The sequence below is a fragment of the Gigantopelta aegis genome, chromosome 5 (assembly GCF_016097555.1).
Source record: "Gigantopelta aegis isolate Gae_Host chromosome 5, Gae_host_genome, whole genome shotgun sequence".
In the NCBI taxonomy this organism is placed as follows: Eukaryota; Metazoa; Mollusca; class Gastropoda; order Neomphalida; family Peltospiridae; genus Gigantopelta; species Gigantopelta aegis.
The window spans coordinates 5,218,011-5,238,934 of record NC_054703.1 but is presented as its reverse complement, the minus strand read 5'-3'; the positions used below and the strand labels follow the sequence as shown (position 1 = coordinate 5,238,934).

At 40.4% G+C, this 20,924-nt stretch overlaps 2 protein-coding genes across 3 annotated transcripts in view; one reads left to right on the top strand and one right to left on the bottom strand.

Annotated features, from left to right (window-relative positions):
* LOC121373423 (inversin-like) overlaps window positions 1-2,916 on the bottom strand; it is a 92,749-nt gene extending 89,833 nt beyond the window's left edge. For both annotated transcript variants that reach the window (XM_041500068.1, XM_041500069.1), the window contains exon 1: window positions 2,768-2,916. The gene's annotated coding sequence lies outside the window, so the exon portion shown is untranslated. The remainder of the gene's footprint in view (window positions 1-2,767) is intronic.
* An 8,536-nt stretch (window positions 2,917-11,452) lies between these two features.
* On the top strand, window positions 11,453-14,073 carry LOC121373346 (zinc finger protein 431-like). Its single transcript, XM_041499926.1, has 2 exons — window positions 11,453-11,525; window positions 11,603-14,073. Exon 2 carries the CDS (start codon window positions 11,701-11,703, stop codon window positions 12,571-12,573), a length of 873 nt encoding a protein of 290 aa, XP_041355860.1. The 5' UTR covers window positions 11,453-11,525; window positions 11,603-11,700; the 3' UTR covers window positions 12,574-14,073.
* The last annotated feature ends 6,851 nt before the right edge of the window (window positions 14,074-20,924 follow it).

The following is a 20,924-nucleotide window of genomic DNA, read 5'->3' as shown; positions in this document are numbered from 1 at the left end:
GCTAGTAGGGGCACTTTTGATCTGTTTTGTTTGTATTACGCACAAGTACTCTTGTATTATTTTCTAACAAAAAGCCTGTCAGGGAAAGAACTTTCTTAACACAAACACACAAATATATAATATATTAGACAAAATAGAGGCTGTTAAAAATACTGTTAAATTACGTTATGGTAACTGTCGTAAATGTTTCGTCAATTGCTTTTTTGTACACAACGCGGCTTTCTTTGTTGTCCAGTGTGCAGACTGATCGTTGTTTTTTGTGTGGAAAAAAGTGCATTTGGAAATAGCAGAGATAGGTGCTGGAAAATAAAGAGGGGCATTCAAAAATAAAGGAGGGCGCTCAAAAATAAAGGAGGGCGGCAAAATGGAATTGCGGGGCAGCAAAATGGAATAGCAGGGCGGGGCGCCCCGCTTAAATGGAGCAGCGAGAACACTGATTATATAGAGGATACTCCCCGATCAATGTCACTATATTTAGCAGCGGTAGACTCGTTAACTAGCAGTGGCATGACGTCACTAATGATAGCGTTGAAAGAAACACAGTGACGTAACAAACTATTGTCTTGTGATTAAAATTTGACCAATCAAGATTATAAGAAGCGATATCTCCTATGGAGAATATCGCAGGAAATATTTTTGAGTTCACCTTTTGACAAAATTAATGACTTTTATCATTACTGTATGATTTTCCTAATCCTAACACTAAAGATTTATCATTACTGTATGATTTTCCTAATCCTAACACTAAAGATAACCCTTTTTTTCCGGGGGAGACCCTCATAATGCCTACCCCATTCAGCACACACATTGTAAATATTCTAATACGGCCCTGTAGTGTCTGTATATACTGTACGGTGTTCCTAATTGCTCTAAACTGGACACTGTTTATAATCATACTTTTCACTTGGATCTGTGGGTGTCCGCTTTATAGGGTTTATATACTGTATGGTAGATAATTCACCTCACTTTGAAGTTTCTTATCAATGTAGTGCTTGAAGTTACATACATGTAACTTAACACTGGCGTAGGAAGTGGGGGGGGGGGGGGGGCAAGGGGGCATACATGTGCACCCCATTTTGTACATGTAGCAGCAGCGATGGTTTTTATATATTTATACATGTATTTATATATATGTATATGTGTGTGTGCGTGCCCACCCGACCCCCACATTTTGGCACCTTCCCATGCCCGTGCTTAATCATATATATAACAATTTGTTTGCAAGGTTGGTTTTGATTTGGTTATTTTGGTTTAACAACACAACTACAGCGTCTTGATTGACTGATTAATGGCTGGCTATTGGATGTCAAACATTTGATCATTTTTACTTGTAGTGTTAGGAAAACCTGCGCTACCTTTTTCCATCAACAGTGAAGGAATCTTTTACATGCACATTTCTACAGACAGGACACAGTAGGTTGTGACAGAACAACAACAAAAGTGTCCATTGATGGGTTTCAATCTTCTGACCCAAGTACCTAACGTCCTAAGGCAAGTGGTCTACTGACTGCAGGGTTTTTTTTTCTTTGTTTTTGTTTTTTGGGTGTTTTTTTTTTTGGGGGGGGTGGGGGGGTGGGGGGGGGGGGGGGGGGGGGGGGCAACATTTTACAAATGTTTCTAATGAGTGTTTTGTTACACAACGACTCAATAACAAACAAATTGTAAACAATGAAAAGGCTGATTATTAATAGCAAACAGATGTTCTGTTCAATGAACACATTAAGAAAAAACCTATTTAACAGCCCACAAAGTGCCCAACATATTACGGCCATGTATAATAATAACTTTATTTGTTTTATTTATATATTTTTTGTATTATAATTATTGTGCCTGCATGTATGTAACAAAGACACCACTAGAGCACAATGATTTATTAATCATCGGCATTACTAGTATTATATAATGTTAAACATTCAGGTAATTCTGAGATATAGTCTTAGAGAGGGAATCCACTACATCTTTCCATATGCACAATTCCAACAGACAGGACAGCACATACCATGGCCTTTGATATACAGGTCGTGGTGCACTGGCTGGAACGAGAAATATTTAGACCAATGTGCCCACTGACAGGGATTGATCCTAGATCAACCGGGCATCAGGCCACACACAGGGCTACATCATGTTGCTAACGCTTGTTCAACTGTTTTTCACACTACATATTAAACCTAATAACCATTTCGGAACGCCTTTTTTAATACTAAAGAATTTAATACAAATTATTCATTTCTGGGTGGATTGTTTTCTACATTGCACACAAAAATAGTAAACACAAACAAAAAAAATTCTAAAACACTTTTACTCTTCTTCTTCTTATGTCAAAACAATTTTTTTTTTTTTTTTATAACAGGACTTTATTTTTATTATTATTTTATTTCTTTTTTATATTATTTTTTTTTTTTTTTTTTTTTTTTTTTTTTTTTTTTGGAGGGGGGTGGTGGTTGGAAAATTTATTGGGATAAACACGTTTGGTCACTCGGCCCCATGTCCAACGACAGCAGGCGAACTATTTGACCGGAACTTTATGTGGTAATTTGGTTTAACATGAAGCTCATAAACCTGTTTAGCGAACCTTTTCTTTCTCGGTCTGACTGAAATCTGCAAACTTGAAACTAAGGCTGCAAGCAGCAACTGAGCAAGGCATTTCCGATTTAGGTTTGGATGTTTTGACCAGCTCCCAGTGGAACCGTTACACTGAAATAACCTTTAGGTAATCGCTTTTGCCAACTGGAACATATCAATTTAGGTTATCCGCCTAAGGTCTTACCGTATTATACAGAAGTCTTGCACTTCAGTGCTTTCCGACAACACAGATTAGAAACGTTATCACTACATCGGCCGCCATGTTGTTATGGAACATAATGTAAGGGGAACAACTCTTGACGTTATCGTAGGGTACATTCGAATGTACATTCCTGGGAGTGTTCTGCAGGGTTTGTTTTGTTTGGTTTTGTGTGTGTGGGGGGGGGGGGGGATTTAGCTCAGTCGGTTGAGTGCTCGCTTGAGGTGCTTGCGTCGCAGGATCGAACTACCTCAGTGGATCCATTCAGCTGATTTTTGTTCTCGTTCCAACCAGTGCACCACAACTGGACAAAGGCCGTGGTACGTGTTTTCCTGTCTGTGGGGAAAATGCATTTAAAAAGAAGATCCCTTGCTGTGCATTAAGAAAAATGTAGCGGGTTTCCTCTGATGAATACCAGTCAGAATTACCAAATGTTTGACATCCAATAGCCGAAGATAAATTAATCAATGCGCTCCAGTGAACAAGCATGATGGATGATGCTCGAGCTAAATCCCAATCATAATTAATTAACCAATGTGCTCTAGTGGTGTCGTTAAACAAAACAACCAGATTTTTGTAAGAGGATGGGACGGACTATATAGCTCTCGAGTGGCAGTGTAGGCCTACTCGGGACTAGAGGATGATGCTCTAGCTAAATCCCAATGATAATTAATTAACCAATGTGCTCTAGTGGTGTCGTTAAACAAAACAAACTTTAACTCATTTTAAAATTTTTTATGTCGGGCTTTAATTTATAGGACCGTAGACACCGAGGTGGGGGTGGCACACATTCTACGTCCGGTTCGAACTGCATACCATTGTCCGAACAACAGGCGAAGGTAGTTTTCTAGTGACCGTCACTGGTTCCATTTATATGGCCTCAGACCACAATTAATTTCGCTATATGTTTCAATATAGCCTTCTCTAACATTTTTTTTTCGAGGCGTGAAGTTTTTTCTACATTTTTGTTTTATAAATTGAAAAAACAATGTTCAAATCCCATATTTGAGCTTCACGTTCACTTTATAACTTATACGCACTGCCTATTGTTTTGGCCTACAAACAGTCTTCACAATTATGTTTCTCGGTATTCAAAAATAGTAGTCAGAATACTAGATACTCGAAATAGAAACTACTTGCGCGGGATCGGATTTTCGACAACCTCGATAACTGTTTGGCAATGATCGTTGTTCGGATCGGATTCTCGTCTCGTTTTTCGAGCAATTTTCTACAGTTCAAAACAATGATCAAATATATTTGAGCTTCACGTTCACTTTATAATTTATAACTGCCTTTCTGCGACATTCACATTATTCTGTATTAAAAATAGGGAGTACTCGAAATAGAAACACGGGATCGACCTCGTTGTTACGGGATCGGACTCTCGTTTGTTCGGCAAGTTCCTGTGTTTTTGTAATGCTTTCTGGGGTAAAATACAGGGCGGGATTTGAAACCTGGGGGAGGGGGTGGGGGCCGGGGGTGGAATATGAACCTAGTGGACCCTTTTTTTATTTTGTTTTTGCACCACCACAAACACCATAATATTTATGCATAAACCTGTATGTTGTAGCTCTGTATGTTGTAGCGTGTGGGGGGGGGGGGGGGGGTCGTCCCCCCCCCCCCGAAACCCCCCCCCCAGCATACGCCTCTGAAATATGCATTTTTAAACTATTAACAAAACATCTCTTGAATAAAATATAATTTAAACATACATAATTTTTATTTTATAGTCACGTGTTTTTCTAAATAATGCTTATAGTAGCTGAAACGTGATTTTACTTTCTACGTATGCAATTATTGGAGGTGGGGTGGGGGTGGGATGGGATTATTAACCGTTAAATCTTGTTTCATCTGCTAGAAACATTCAAATCAAGCAATTAGGAACACCGTACAGTATATACAGACACTACAGGGCCGTACCCTGACCAAAATCCATGGGGGGGGGGGGGGGCACTAAATTTTATAAATAATTTTTAACATACTATAAAGATTAAACATTTCTATGCTATTACTGGAGATATATAAAAAGAAAAGAAAAAAGGACAAGATTCTCGGAGGGTACGGCCTAGCCCGAGTACTCTGACTGTAAGAGAGCTAGACGGACATTTGGACATAAACACGCTCTCATTACAGTCAGAGACCAACCTATGTCTTTGTTTGGCAATTCCTGACTACCAAACGGTAGGCAACGAGTCCCGCTCTAATACCACAACAATCCTATGTTTGACGTCAAATACCTTTACATCAATCATTTTCGAGTTAAGTGATACAAAAAAATCCACATATTAATCACTAATACACTTACTACAGAAAGAAACCCGACAGCACCCACATTCAGCTACGCTTCGTGACATCTGAAGAGAGAAAAAACCGTCGCAACACAATTGCAAAGCTCGGCGATCTATTTCGAGACGTAGACCACGTGATCGCGCAGTGTAGGGTGGGCGATTCCGCCGTTGTGCAGTACAGTTACAGGGGCCGGGGAGGGGGGTCTCATATCAAGCGGTTATTATTTTCATAAACAAATCGTCAGTCAAAAAAGAACTTGTAAATTCACTGCGACAGCCACAAATATCATTGTCGTACTGTTAACTGCCAATGCGTATCGATGGGTAATCTCATTAATACTGTGGCTACATTCTACGCTGAAAAAGTTTCTGAAACCTTTTTTTAAAACTCCCACACACCCTTCTCGTTCTGAGTACAGTTTGTGGCCCTGATCAGAAATCGTGGTAGCGTACTTGAACATCAAAACTGATATAAGCAGGTTAATTCCCGACATCGGACCTGGCAGTCATTTGTGGCCATACATGCATACGGCGAAAACTCATCGCCATCGGTCCCTAGGCGTCAGCTTGTTACTATGACGGAATTCCTGTCTACAACTGATCATTGAGTATTGTTGTTACAGAATCGGTCTTTGTTCAGTTGTTGAAAACAATTTGGGCTGTGTTCTACGTAGGTTAATTCATGTCAATAATTATTAACTACCATACAGATATGTGATTTACATTTTGCTTGGGATAAAACGATCGTTCATATAGTTATTAAGCAAACGAATACTTACAACCCAACCCAAAACAAAATTTGAACTATTTTTTTATTACTTAATTTACTAGTATCCTACCGCCGCCTTTTTCTTCTTTATTTTTCTTTTTGCTTTTTAATGAGATATTACACCACAGTTTCACATTTGAGTCATTTCCGCATATTTCTTAGGGAGTGGGTTTCAGCTCAGTCGTTTGAGTGTTCGCGTCGCAGGATCGAACAACCTCGATGGATCCATTCAACCAATTGATTTCTTTGTCGTTCCAACTAATGCACCAGAACTGGTCAGTGGCCTGTGGGAAAGTACATATAAAAGATCCATTGCTAATGTAGCGGGTTTCTTCTCCAATACTCATATTAGAGTTACCAAATGTTTGACATCCAATAGCTAGTGATTAATTAATCAATGTGGCTCTAGTGGTGTCGTTGAACAAAACAAATTTCAATATTTTTTAGTTTGATCTGAAATAGCAAAACAACTAGAAGATAAGTTTTAAAGATCGAATGAGCTATGCACCGATTCAATTTTGATTTTGCAGTAACAAGCATTGCCATCCTTCCCCTTAACGCCTCGGAATACATCTTATGATACCCCATCCCCTCAAGAGCGTTACGTAATTGTTGAAAGAAAAAAAAAAAACCCACCACACACACACTCTACTACTGTACTAATGACTAATTCATAAAACATAAAATAATCAAATTAAATTACTACTTACTTTATCTTTCAGAAGAGGAGGCAGTACGTAGCACATACTTTTGCCGTATCCTGTCGATAAACACCCAAATGTATCCTTCAAATTCAAAATGGGAATCAATAATGTGTAATTGTTTTGGTTTAATGACGTAATGAAATCCAAATTCATCCAAAAACGGCATTAGCCAAACTCTTCCATGTTGTAACTTCGCTTGATATGAGACGGCCCCTGTAACTGCTGCACAAGGCGGAATCGCCCAGTGCGCGATCACGTGGTCTACGTCTCGAAATAGATCGCCGAGCTTTGCAATTGTTGCGACGGAGTGTCACGAAGCGTAGCTGAATGTGGGTGCTGTCGGGTTTCTTTCTGTATTAAGTGTATTAGTGATAAATATGTGGATTTTTTGTATCACTTAACTCGAAAATGATTAATGTAAAGGTATTTGACGTCAAACATAGGATTGTTGTGGTATTAGAGCGGGACTCGTTACCTACCGTTTGGTAGTCAGGAATTGCCAAAAAAAGACATAGGTTGGTCTCTGACTGTAATGAGAGCGTGTTTATGTCCAAATGTCCGTCTAGCTCTCTTACAGTCAGAGTACTCGGGCTAGGTACGGCCCTGCACTAGTGATTTCCCTAGAAATTTGGCAAGGCATGGTAGACCAAACACTTTTGGGGCATTTTCACCATTTTCGGGGCACTTGTTTTTCATTAAAAATACACAAAAATTAACTGAAATAAAAATTAATGTAATTTATGTGCTTGCTTTAAAGACGCACACCCTAGTTCCATCCAGCGAAAATAAATGATAATTTGGTTAATCTACAAACCTGTAACACACTTAGATCACGTTTATATCAAATGGAGTGAAAAAGCAGGTTTTATATCGATAAATACCATGGGAATCCCCATGTCCCAATTGCTTGAAATAATTTTGAAAGTTAATATTCTGATGTCACCGGTAGATGTTGCTCGAAGCACAACAATGCCTACGTCACGACAAATTTCACTGACTTGGGGTGCGTTTCTTTCACCTCTCCTGGACATGTTCCAACTGTTCTGTCCTGGTTGTATCCCCTCTCCAGATATCGTAAGACTTAGCAAAATTATTGGTTTTAAGGGTTTGTAACGTTTTGTATTGAGACACTTACTTGTCTGAACTTTATTGTTACTGAAAATGTTCACGAACTGTGGAGAAAAATCTCACAAATGAACAACAACAAATCGGATGTCGATTGCGCGAACCGTGCACGAGAAAACAAACCGAACCAAAATGATAACGGTCACGTGATATATCAACGTCTGTGACATTGAACTGGAAATATCCCCTCTAAAAATAGATTACACCTTGTCTGCTCAACGGTTTTTTCTCAGATGTGCGTGCGATTTATGAAATACGAAAAATGCATTTTGTGGTATTACAAAAACCAGGATTACCAAAAAACACTTCAGGTGAATGGAAATGTATATTCTAAATAATAAACGGTAAGTAAAGTGCAATTTTATTTGTGAAAAAATGGGTTTAATAGCGAAAAACAACGCCGTAATGGTTAACAACTAGCCGTAACTAGGGTGTGTCCCTTTAATAAACGAACGGCAAAAGATATAAAAGGCATATTTTATTAATTAATAATACCTTTTTGGTGTTTTATAAAGGCAATTTTAGAATTAATTACTGAAAAAGGCTTATTTAATCTCAGGGCAGCATGGTGCTGATTAAGGCAAGATGGTGCTAGACTATTGAGGCATGGTGCTGCACCATGCTAAAACAAGCTAGGGAAAACACTAGACACTGATATTCTAGGGTGTATACCACCAAATCAAATTCCGTAAACGACAATAGTAACGTATGTGGCTATAACTACAAATTGGGAGTTAAGCTGTTCATTTCAGAGATAAAGGGTAGCGTCTCTGACTACCCTAGATCTGCACAAACATTGCCATGCTATGTTTAGTAGAACTCCACACACGTTTGCACAATGGTGGTTGGTACATTGACACTAGTTCAAATCAAATTAGAGGCATGTACCGGCCAGATGAAGCCACATTTTAGGACAACAAACACTGTCACATGTATTACCAAAGGCAGAACTTGTGTTACTGGGCCCCGCTCCACAAAACGATCTTAGCGCTAAGATCCCCTTAAGTGCATATGTTAGCTGTGCAGTTACGGTGATCTTAGGGTTAAGATCGCTTCGTGGAACGGGGCCCAGGTCTCTGAAAATTGCGAGAGCGATGGTTTCGTTCTTGCGTCGCTCGCGTAAAGCTAGATTCATACATCATTTTTGACTCGCCCAGTCCTGCTTCTCTTCAAACCTAATCCTCATTTTCAGTCAATTCAGTAGGATTTTAACACAGTTCATATTAAATTTTTGTGTGCGTTCGTTCAACATGTTTAGTTTACCTAATAACAAATTACATTTCAGTTGCGTATACGGTCGGCAAGCAAAGCAGCCTAAGTATAGTTTGCATAACCCATTTTTTCGATCTCGCATTGAATTTATGACATCATTTACATATTCCTGATCGGTTACCTAAAAACAAAATGGGTCACCTTAATTTGTTTTTGCGTGATCCATAAATAGTTTTACGCAAATTTTCAATTCCCAGAGGCCTGGGATATTAACTGCTTTATTAAAAGTTAGATGCACCTCAAACTTTGACTCAGCGGGATATTATTTGGTTTAGTACTACCTCTAAGACAAGAAATATAATTTTCATTTCATTTCTCAGTTACTCTAGTGGGGTCGTTAAACAAAACAAAACTTTTTCTCAGTAGGCCTAGTTACCATGGCAGCAAACTCACGACAGTATCTCTAAGAATTATTTGTTGCATTATCAGGGATTTATTCAGGCGTTCTGTGGGTCCCGACATAGGTCCCCTCTGATAAACATACGGGACGGGTGTGGGGGGGGGGGGGGGGGGGGGGGGGGGGGGGGGGGGGGGGGGGAGATGTAAATAGCAACCCCTCCCCATTTCATAAGCGTACGAAACGTGAACAGGTAGGGGGGACAACTGCTGGAGCCTAGTGCTGGAGCAAAACCTCAAATTCGGGCAAATATTGTAGAGTTATTCGGACAAAATGTGCTAACCTGAGACCTTTATGCTATGTATTTCCATCATTCTAACCTCAACATTAGTTGTAATCCATGTGAAAATGTAAAGTGATTCGTTTGCTAATGCTAATATGAATAAATGTTGTTATACATATTCGGGCATTTTCTTTTAATTTGGACAAAAAACCAGCGTGCTCACCAACCCAACAATGTATTGGTGGACATGAGTTAGTATTAAAGTCTAAAATATATATTAAATGTGCTGGTCTTTTAGACGTGTTATTATAAATGCAAATTTGATGGACAGAAATCAACACTTTCTAACTATTTTAGGCAATGGTTAGAAAAACCAGTGTGTCTAGAGTTATAACAAAAGATGGAAATTCTTGGCAGGTTTCTAAACTCATCTCTGTATCCTTTATCTGGGTCTGTTTCAGGACTGGGGAGGAGGGGAGATGTAGCTCAGTGGTAAAGCGCTCGCTTGATGCACGCTCTGTTTGGGTACGATCCCTGTCAGTGGGTCCACTGGGCTATTTCTCTGTTTGGGTACGATCCCTGTCGGTGGGCCCACTGGGCTATTTCTCTGTTTGGGTACGATCCCTGTCGGTGGGCCCACTGGGCTATTTCTCTGTTTGGGTACGATCCCTGTCGGTGGGTACGATCCCTGTCGGTGGGTCCACTGGGCTATTTCTCTGTTTGGGTACGATCCCTGTCGGTGGGCCCACTGGGCTATTTCTCTGTTTGGGTACGATCCCTGTCGGTGGGCCCACTGGGCTATTTCTCTGTTTGGGTACGATCCCTGTCGGTGGGCCCACTGGGCTATTTCTCTGTTTGGGTACGATCCCTGTCGGTGGGCCCACTGGGCTATTTCTCTGTTTGGGTACGATCCCTGTCGGTGGGTCCACTGGGCTATTTCTCTGTTTGGGTACGATCCCTGTCGGTGGGTCCACTGGGCTATTTCTCTGTTTGGGTACGATCCCTGTCGGTGGGTCCACTGGGCTATTTCTCTGTTTGGGTACGATCCCTGTCGGTGGGCCCACTGGGCTATTTCTCTGTTTGGGTACGATCCCTGTCGGTGGGTCCACTGGGCTATTTCTCTGTTTGGGTACGATCCTGTCGGTGGGTCCACTGGGCTATTTCTCTGTTTGGGTACGATCCCTGTCGGTGGGCCCACTGGGCTATTTCTCTGTTTGGGTACGATCCCTGTCGGTGGGTCCACTGGGCTGTTTCTCTGTTTGGGTACGATCCCTGTCGGTGGGCCCACTGGGCTGTTTCTCTGTTTGGGTACGATCCCTGTCGGTGGGTCCACTGGGCTGTTTCTCTGTGTGGGTACGATCCCTGTCGGTGGGTCCACTGGGCTGTTTCTCTGTTTGGGTACGATCCCTGTCGGTGGGCCCACTGGGCTGTTTCTCTGTTTGGGTACGATCCCTGTCGGTGGGCCCACTGGGCTGTTTCTCTGTTTGGGTACGATCCCTGTCGGTGGGCCCACTGGGCTGTTTCTCTGTTTGGGTACGATCCCTGTCGGTGGGTCCACTGGGCTATTTCTCTGTTTGGGTACGATCCCTGTCGGTGGGTCCACTGGGCTATTTCTCTGTTTGGGTACGATCCCTGTCGGTGGGTCCACTGGGCTATTTCTCTTTCAGTGCACCACGACTAGTTTATTACAGGCAGTGGTATGTGGGACGATGCATATAAAAGATCCCTTGATACTAATGGGAAAATATAGAGGGTTTCCTCTCTAAGAATATATGTAAAAATTACCAAATGTTTGACATCCGATAGCCCATGATTAATAAATCAATGTGTTTTTGTGGTGTCGTTAAAGAAAACAACACTCTGTTTCAGAACTTCTCCTCAGACTACAACTTTGTAGATTCCAGACTGGTTTTGGAAAGACTCTTAATGAAATGAGACGATGCGAATGAGATCAAAACGTTAAAGGTCCTCTGTCTTAAAAGAACTATGTCTAGCAATGGTGACAGCTGTGTTGAACGTGACGTCTCGTCAAAACGTTAAAGGTCCTCTGTCTTAAAAGAACTATGTCTAGCAATGGTGACAGCTGTGTTGAACGTGACGTCTCGTCAAAACGTTAAAGGTCCTCTGTCTTAAAAGAATTATGTCTAGCAATGGTGACAGCTGTGTTGAACGTGACGTCTCGTTAAAACGTGAAAACAACCTTGATCACGAAGAACAAACATCAACACATTCTTGCGAGAAGCCTTTCAAATGTGGGATGTGTTTAAAGAGTTTTTCTTACAAGTGTCAGATTATGCAGCATATGAGGATCCACACTGGTGAACGACCATATCAGTGTGAGGTGTGCAGGAAGTGTTTTCGGCTAAACGTCAGCTTGAAAGAACATCTGTTGATTCACACCGGAATAAAGAACTTCATATGTGGAGTGTGTGCAAAATGTTTCTTACTTCGTTCAAACTTGAAGAAACACATGTTGATTCATACAGGCATTAAGCCTTTCAAATGTGAGGTGTGTGAGAAACGTTTCAGTGACAACTGCAATTTGAAACATCATATGCTTGTTCACAATGGCGTCAAGAATTTCAAATGTGAGGTGTGTGAGAAACATTTTGCTCGACGTGTGAACTTGAAACATCATATGTTGCATCACACTGGTGTGAAGAATTTCAAATGCGAGGTGTGTGCAAAACATTTTGCTCACAGTTTCACCTTAAAGGAACATTTGATGGTTCACACTGGTGATAAACCTTTCATATGTGAAACGTGTTCAAAATGCTTCACACGGAGTTATGACTTGAAGTTGCATATGCTGGTTCACACTGGGGTTAAGAATCTGAAATGCGATGTATGTGCAAAATGTTTCTCACGCAATTCCATCTTGAAACAACACATGTTGATTCACACTGGTGAAAAGCCTTTCAAGTGTGATGTGTGCACGAAATATTTCTCTCAGCGTCACAGTTTGAAACGTCATCAGTTGATCCACACTAGAGAGAAACCTTTAAACTGTTAAAAATACACACTGTTTTAACAAACACAATCATCTTTGTCTGTTATTACTAGAAAGAAACCTTTAAACTGTTAAAAATACAAAATGTTTTAACAGACAAAATCATCTTGAAGCGTCACGTGTCTGTTAATACTAGAGAGAAACCTTTAAACTGTTAAAAAGACAAAATGTTTTAACAGACAAAATCATCTTGAAGCGTCACGTGTCTGTTAATACTAGAAAGAAACCTTTAAACTGTTAAAAAAAATTTTTTTTAATTTAACAAACAACACCATCTTGAAGGGTCACGTGTCTGTTAATACTAGAGAGAAACCTTTAAACTGTTAAAAATACACAATGTTTTTAACAGACAAAACCATGTTGAAGTGTGATTGCAATCCATTCAGGTGAGAAACGTTTAAAATGTTGAAAATGTACAGAATGTTTTACAGACAACAGCTCTACAGCAGCCCGAAGCAAAACATGTTAATATTAATGGCAGTTGTATGTAGCTAACTCTTGGTGTGAATCTTTCAGGGCTAAGGGTCGTAGAGGACCGTGATTGTCACTATAGTCCGTCCCATCAGCCTACAAACATGGTTTTGGTAAATAATTTCACTTTGGTTTGACGTAAGACGAAAAGTAAAATAATTTTGGAAATGGCAAACAGAATACAATTTGTGTGTGCAATTTTGAAAACAATCAGCTCAGAAATAAGTAACTTGTAGTAAATTTCATAGTATGAAAAAGAAAGGCAATCCCTGTGGGACGGACAATAATTACCTGATATGATAAATATTCTTAAATGATTTGGTAAATTAAATGTGTTACTAAGTACCTGATATGATAAATATTCTTAAAACATTTGGTAAATCGAATATATGACACCTATATTAAATTTGTTATGAAGTACGTGATATAATAAACATTCTTAAATAATTTGGTAAATCACATGTATGGTACATTAATGTGCCAAAATGTAAGATGTGTGGTATATCAGCCATGTTTGGGTTTCTTCAATAGTGTTTGTGTTCTGATAATATGTTGTGACATTGTGAGTCCCTTATGACGTTATCAATAAATGTATATTGGAATGTCCGTAAAGTTTATCTTTATAGTTTGATTTTTACTTGAAAACGATCGGTAAAACGCTTAACTCTAGAATCGAATCTTCTTGGAGGACCAGGCTATCATTGGGCTTGTTTTCTGTTCTAGCCAGTGCCCCATGACAGGTCAACCAAAGGATGTGGTATGTACTCTCCTGTCTACGGAAAAGTGCATATAAAAGATCCTGTTCTGCTTTTCCGGTAGGAGTAGCCCATTGCGTTTCGGCAGCGAGTTTCCTCTCTTGTTATCTTTAAAAAACATTTCGCCCAGTACTCGCCAGATCCAGGTGTTACTTGTACCAGGGCAAGACATTGTTTTACTCTGTTTTACTTAGCTTTGAGTAGTACTGGCAAATCGCTTTGATATTACCTTTATTGTTGTTTAATTATTTTGCTAGACTTGTTTCAAAATATCTTTTTTCGACTCTTTTATGAATTCTACTGCAAAAATAAAAATCTTTCCATATTTGTTTTTAATATTCCAAATGGACCATTCACCCATCCACATCCATATTTGTTTTAAATATTCCAAATGGACCATTCACCCAACCACATCCAAATTTTGAATTAAAGTCGGACGCCCTAGTTTCAGCCCGCGAAAATTAATTCTAATTTTGGTTAATCTACAAAACTGTAACACACTTAGATCACGTTTTCATAAAATAGAGTGAAAAAGCAGGTTTTATATCGATAAATATCATGGGAATCCCCGTGACCCAGTTACTTGAAATAATTTTGAAAGTTAGTATTCTGATGTCACCGGTAGATGTCGCTCGAAGCACGACAAATTTTCCAGAGTGCACACAAACTTGGTGTGCGTTCCTTTCACCTCTCCTGGCATGTTCCAACTGTTCTGTCCTGGACAGCGAACGGAATGAGTTTGGAACAGGAAGCTACTTTACCAACATGGGTACTTCTGTTGAGGAAGTGGCTGCTGCAGCAATTATGATACTTGAATCGGAATAAAACGACAATGATAGTCCGTCACTGACCATGTTGACTATACTATACAGTGTTAGAAATAATAAATTTTATATATAAACCGCAATCAGCCTACATTAGCTATTTGGCCCCGAGTACTAGTGGCTAACCTATTGTTATTAGCAATTATATGCACCGTTTATTATTGTTGGTAGTAGTAGTAGTGGTGGTAGTAGTAGTAGTGGTGGTAGTAGTGGTAGTAGTAGTAGTACAGGCTGTAGGAACCATAGGTGGGGAGGCACTTCCCCTCCCCAGGACGGAAATGTAAGGTGTTTTTTTTTTGTCCTACTCTATTTAAATAAAGGTAACAATATAGCTTGTGCCCCCACCCCCCAAGGTTGTATCCCCTCTCCAGATATCGTAAGACTTAATTATTGGTTTTAAGGGTTTGTAACGTTTTGCATTGAGATACTTACTTGTCTGAACTTTATTGTTAATGAAAATGTTCACGAACTGACAAGAAAAACCTCACAAATGAACGACAAGCAAACAACAAATCGGATGTTGATTGCGCGAACCGTGCACGAGAAAACAAACTGAACCAAAATGATAACGGTCACGTGGTATACCAACGTCTGTGACGTTGAAACGGGAAGATCCCCTCTAAAAATAGATTAGACCTTGTCTGCTCAACGGTTTTTATCTCGGACGCGCGTGCGTTTTAAGACATGGGGGGGGGGTCGATGGGTTCGACCGACCCCCCCCCCCCCCCCCCCCTGAAATCGCTTTTTTTATAATTTAATATATCTGACATTATTATATTTACTCAACATAGAAATATATGCCCAATATCTCTGCAATCTATTTTGGAACCCCCCTTTTCAAAACTCAACATAGAAATATATGCCCAATATCTCTGCAATCTATTTTGGAACCCCCTTTTTCGCCCTTTTTAACATGTACGCCCATGTAAGAAATACGAAAAATGCATTTTGTGGTATTACAAACACCAGGATTACCAGGATTACCAAAAAACACTTCAGGTGAATGGAAATGTATATTCTAAATAATAAAATGTAAGTAAAGTGCAATTTTGTTTGTGAGAAAATGGGTTTAATGGCGAAAAATAACGCCGTAATGGTTAACAACTAGGGCGTGTCCCTTTAATGGCATGTTTTATATTTATAAAGACCCCAAGACTAAATTAAGGACGGGTTCTGCAGAACGCTCAATTGAGCTGTTGCATCCACTACAAAAGTACAGTGTTCCACAACTGCTGTAACAAAGGCCGTGGTATGTACTATCCTGTTTGTAGGATGGTGCATATAAAAGATCCCTTGCTGCTAATCGAAAAGCGTAGTCCTTGAAGTGGCGACAGCGGGTTTCCTCTCTTAATATATATATATATATATATATATATATATATATATATATATATATATATATACTACTCAAAAGAATTTAAGGGTCAGACGATATTTTCGACATTATTTTCTGAATGTCAATTATATTAGCTAGACCATAATGTCACGCATGGTATTGTTCCATTTTGACGAAAGTGGGTCTAAGCAACCCATAAATGAATTAAAATCCACTGTCATTGACACTGTCGACTAGTTCTAATGGCGAAAACATGCTTATATTTGCACGTAAATTAGGGCGAAAGCGAAAGGTCTGCTAAGTGCCCATAACTTGCTTTTTCACAAAGCGCTTCATTTGCACGCTTTGCACGTGTATTCCATGTTCCCAATGCTGAATTTCCGTATAATTGGAGCTTGCATTCGTGTACGGTGCACACTCCAAATTCGACAATGGTATGACTTCAACTGACTATCGAAGATCGAGGAAGGGCTATTGCTTGGCTTCAGGATGGCAATACGTAAAGAAATGTTGCTCTGAGACTTGGTGTCAGTCAGAGTGTCGTTGGCCGACTGTGGCAACGGTACCAAGCAACGAATTCTGTTCGAAATCGTCCACGTTCGGGAAGACCCCGAAGCACTACAAATAGAGAGGACCGCTACATCACCAATATGGCTCTACGTCAACGCACAACCACTGCACGCCAATTACGTGACAATCTGCGGACTGCGACTGGAACTCGAGTGTCTGATCAAACCATACGCAATCGTCTGAGAGCCAATAATCTACGCTGCCGTCGCCAGGTTGTTCGACCACCACTCCTACCACGTCACAGAACGGCCAGACGTCACTGGTGCACGCTTCATCTGCGGTGGCAACGTGTTCAGTGGGGTCGAATGATGTTCACTGATGAGTCCAGGTTTAGTCTCCAGTTCAACGATGGTCGGGTTCGTGTCTACAGACGTCCTGGGGAGCGCTTCGCTGACGTTAACGTTAGACAACGTCACCGGTTCGGTGGTGGCAGCGTCATGGTGTGGGGCGGCATCTCTATCCACCACAGGACCCCCCTTTATGTGGTGGATGGCAATCTGAATGGAATCCGCTATCTGAATGAGATTATCCGGCCGTTGGTTCTCCCAGGCCTTCAGCAGATTGGCGGCGGGGCAGTTCTGCAGGATGACAATGCCAGACCCCACCGCGCCAGGGTGGTAACGGACTTTCTCAGACAACATGGTATCGCCAGGATGGATTGGCCAGCATATTCGCCTGACTTGGCCCCAAGAGAGAACGCCTGGGACGAATTAGGCAGGAGAATTCGGGATAACCATGCCCCTCCGGCCAACCTTCATGATCTGGGTCAACTTCTTATGGCAGAGTGGCAGGCCATTCCCCAAGAGTTCTTCAGACGTCTGATCAACAGCATGAGGCAACGATGTGTCGAGTGTATTCGCGCCAGGGGTGGATTCACACACTATTAAACGAATGTTCTAATGTGTAAAATCCATGTTTGACAACCTTCAACTTTGACAGCATGTCATGTGACTTTCTTGTATACAGTGACGTTTATTTGTGTTTTTTTTGTAAATATGGAACAATAAATTAAATTTTTGGTGTAGTTTACATCATCAGTCTAATACACTCTGAAACTTACTTGGTTATACATTTTTGACCCTTAAATTCTTTTGAGTAGTATATATACATATATCTGTGTGGTCCTTAACCGTATGTCTGACGCCAAATAAAATGTGTTGAGTGTGTTGTTAAATAAAACATTTCATTCAATATGTCCTTCCGCTACAAAAGTACATGATGTTGCTTCCTGGAGCCTATTTCACTAAACATCGTAAATTTACGTTTACGTGTAAAACTTACACCTGTCGTCCGTCTACGTCTACGTGTACGTTTACTCCATTTCACGAAGCCGGTTGTAGAAATACTACTAACTTACTTTGCACGTAAATCTACGTCTGTTTTCTTTTGCAGCTCATTTAGCAGAAATTTGCCGATTATTAATAAATCAGTGTGCTCTAGTACTGTCGTTAAACAAACCAAACATAACTTTTAAAAGAAAAAACGAATAAACTTGATAAAGTTTGGAAACCACCGTTTCTGGTATACCAACACACGGTTGTACTGTACCAAATAAACTCCTATAGGCGATAATGTTAACCTATGTAGTTAAAAACACTATATTATGGGTCAGTTCCCTATATTTGCTTTGGGAGTGTGTGTGTGTGTGGTTTGGGGGGGGGGGGGGGAGCACTGATGGATCGGGTACAAACTATATCAGCTTTTGGGTTACAATGGTAAAAATTAATGTGATAAAAAAAAGTCTCACAAGTGGGGGGAGGGGGGGGGGGGGCGTACCCCCAGGCCCCCTCCGGTTCCTACTGGCCTGATTTGGACAAGTCGATATGCACTTTAAAAATAAAAAAATAAAAAAGTATGGTGATTTCAGTTCGTGTTTTCCAATAAAATAGTAGATATACTGCAAAAAGGGTCTGCATTAAAAACATTTTAAAAAATGTCATGTCCACCCCATGGATCCGCAACTAAAATTTTCCCAGGTCATAAACGAGTTTATTATGTGTAGGCAAAATGCAAGATGACGTTTGGGTGCAGTAGTGTAGCGTGGGTTGCCAGCACCCGGGACAAAGCAAGTATTGCGCCCCCTAACCAGTGGACCGTTAGCACTCCCTGACCGTTAGCACTCCCTGACCGTTAGAACTTCCACCAGTCATTTTGCGCCCTGGGCAACCGCCCCGGTGGCCCTACCCACGCTACGCCACTGTTCGGGTGTATTTTGGATGGGTTTTTTTTTTTTTTTTTTTTTTTTTTTGTCTAGACAACTTTCACCCCAATCAAAATAATAGTCAGTTGACCAGGCAGTCATTTGTGCATGGATATATCTTTTATTTCTAAATTGTAGAGAAACTATGATGTTGAATTTTAAAAAGATTAAAGTAAAATATGGTACAGTGCGTCAAATATAAGTTTTAAAATAATACACTTGATAGCAGGGGCGGATCTAGACATTTGTAAGGGGGAGATGGGTGTCACAGAATTGTAATAGGAGCAAGCTGAGTTTGTGCAAGGCAAATGAGCCGAGGTCCGAAATATTCGTAATGAAGACAAGAAGAGACGCATTTTCAGGACAGTTTACCCCCATCCACCATGTCCAGACCACGGTATGGCCCTGCGTTTAATGGAAGCTGGTACAGGATATAGGTACTGGGGAAACATATCGTCTTCTTTTTTTTTTGCTGCATACATTTGCATATATAAAAAAATATGCAGACTCGTCTTAATAGAACGCTATCAGCCTATTTGAAAAATAAAAAATAAAAATTGAGTGGATTAAAAAAATATATTTTTGTTTAACGACACCACTAAAACACATTGATTTATTATTCATCGGCATTTGGTCATTCTCACAAGTAGTTGTTAGAGGAAACCCGCTACATTTGTTTCCTAATGCAGCAAGGGATCTTTTATATCCGTTTTCCCACAGACAGGAAAGTACATACATTAAGGCATATTTTTTACTATTAGAGCCGTCTATAATGACTGAAATCAAACATTACTTATATTTTATTATTTAGAGTATCCATTCCGTACAACCGAAGTGTTTCTGGTTATCCTGGTGTTCCTAACACCACAAAATGCTTTTTATCTTCATATTTTTAAAAATGCACGTGCGTCTGAGAAGTAACTGTCATGGAAAGAAAGAAAGAAATGTTTTATTTAACGACGGACTCAGCACATTTTATTTACGGTTATATGGCGTCAGACATATGGTTAAGGACCACACAGATTTTGAGAGGAAACCCGCTGTCGCCACTACATGGGCTACTCTTTCCGATTAGCGGCAATGGATCTTTTATTTGCGCTTCCCACAGGCAGGATAGCACAAACCATGGCCTTTGTTGAACCAGTTATGGATCACTGGTCGGTGCAAGTGGTTTACACCTACCCATTGAGCCTTGCGGAGCACTCACTCAGGGTTTGGAGTCGGTATCTGAATTAAGAATCCCATGCCTCGACTGGGATCCGAACCCAGTACCTACCAGCCTGCAGACCGATGGCCTAACCACGACGCCACCGAGGTAGGTAAAAAACTGTTATGGAGTCGCGTTTTAGTCTATTTTTAAGGGTATTTCACCGTCACAGACTCTTGTTTCATTCTGTTCTATCCAAATTTGTTATATACATGTTTGTACATTAACCAAACCATAGTGTCCATTTTTACGGGTTTAAACGAGTCTAGTTGAAAATTATGCATTAGTGTTTAAAAACTAGGGTCTGTCTCTTTAAAATATTATACAGAAATCATTTCATAGCACATAAAAGTAATGTTCTATATTTAAGAATATGCTATATGGCAGGTTTTGGCATCTAAGGTCTCATAACACAGTTCACTTCCGAGTGAGAATTCATTGTTCGTTCGTTTGTAGCCCAGTGGTAAAGCGTTCGCTTGATGCGCGGTCGGTTTGGGATCGATCCCCGTCAGTGGGCCCATTGGGCTATTTCTCGCTCCAGCCAGTGCACAACGACTGGTATATCAAAGGCCGTGGTATGTGTTATCCTGTCTGTGGGATGGTGCATATAAAAGATCCCTTGCTGCTAATCGAAAAGAGTAGCCCATGACGTGGCTACAGCGGGTTTCCTCTCTCTATATCTGTGTGGTCCTTAACCATATGCCCGACGCCATATAACCATAATTAAAAAGTGTTGAATGCGTCGTAAAATAAAACATTTCCTTCCTTCCTTTCATTGTTCCTAATTGTGATATATGTTTTAGTTCACATATTCACCTCAAGTAATTTGTGAAGAATTAAAACAATTTGTATGTTTAATGGTAAGCCTTCTGGCTGGAGTTTGCCCATGTTATTTTGTAATATTGTGCATTGACGTTTTGGGACTTGGCTGTATAGCGGAAGAGACAGCCTGAGTGAATTGGTTAATGGATCACCTGTTCGGACCGGTACT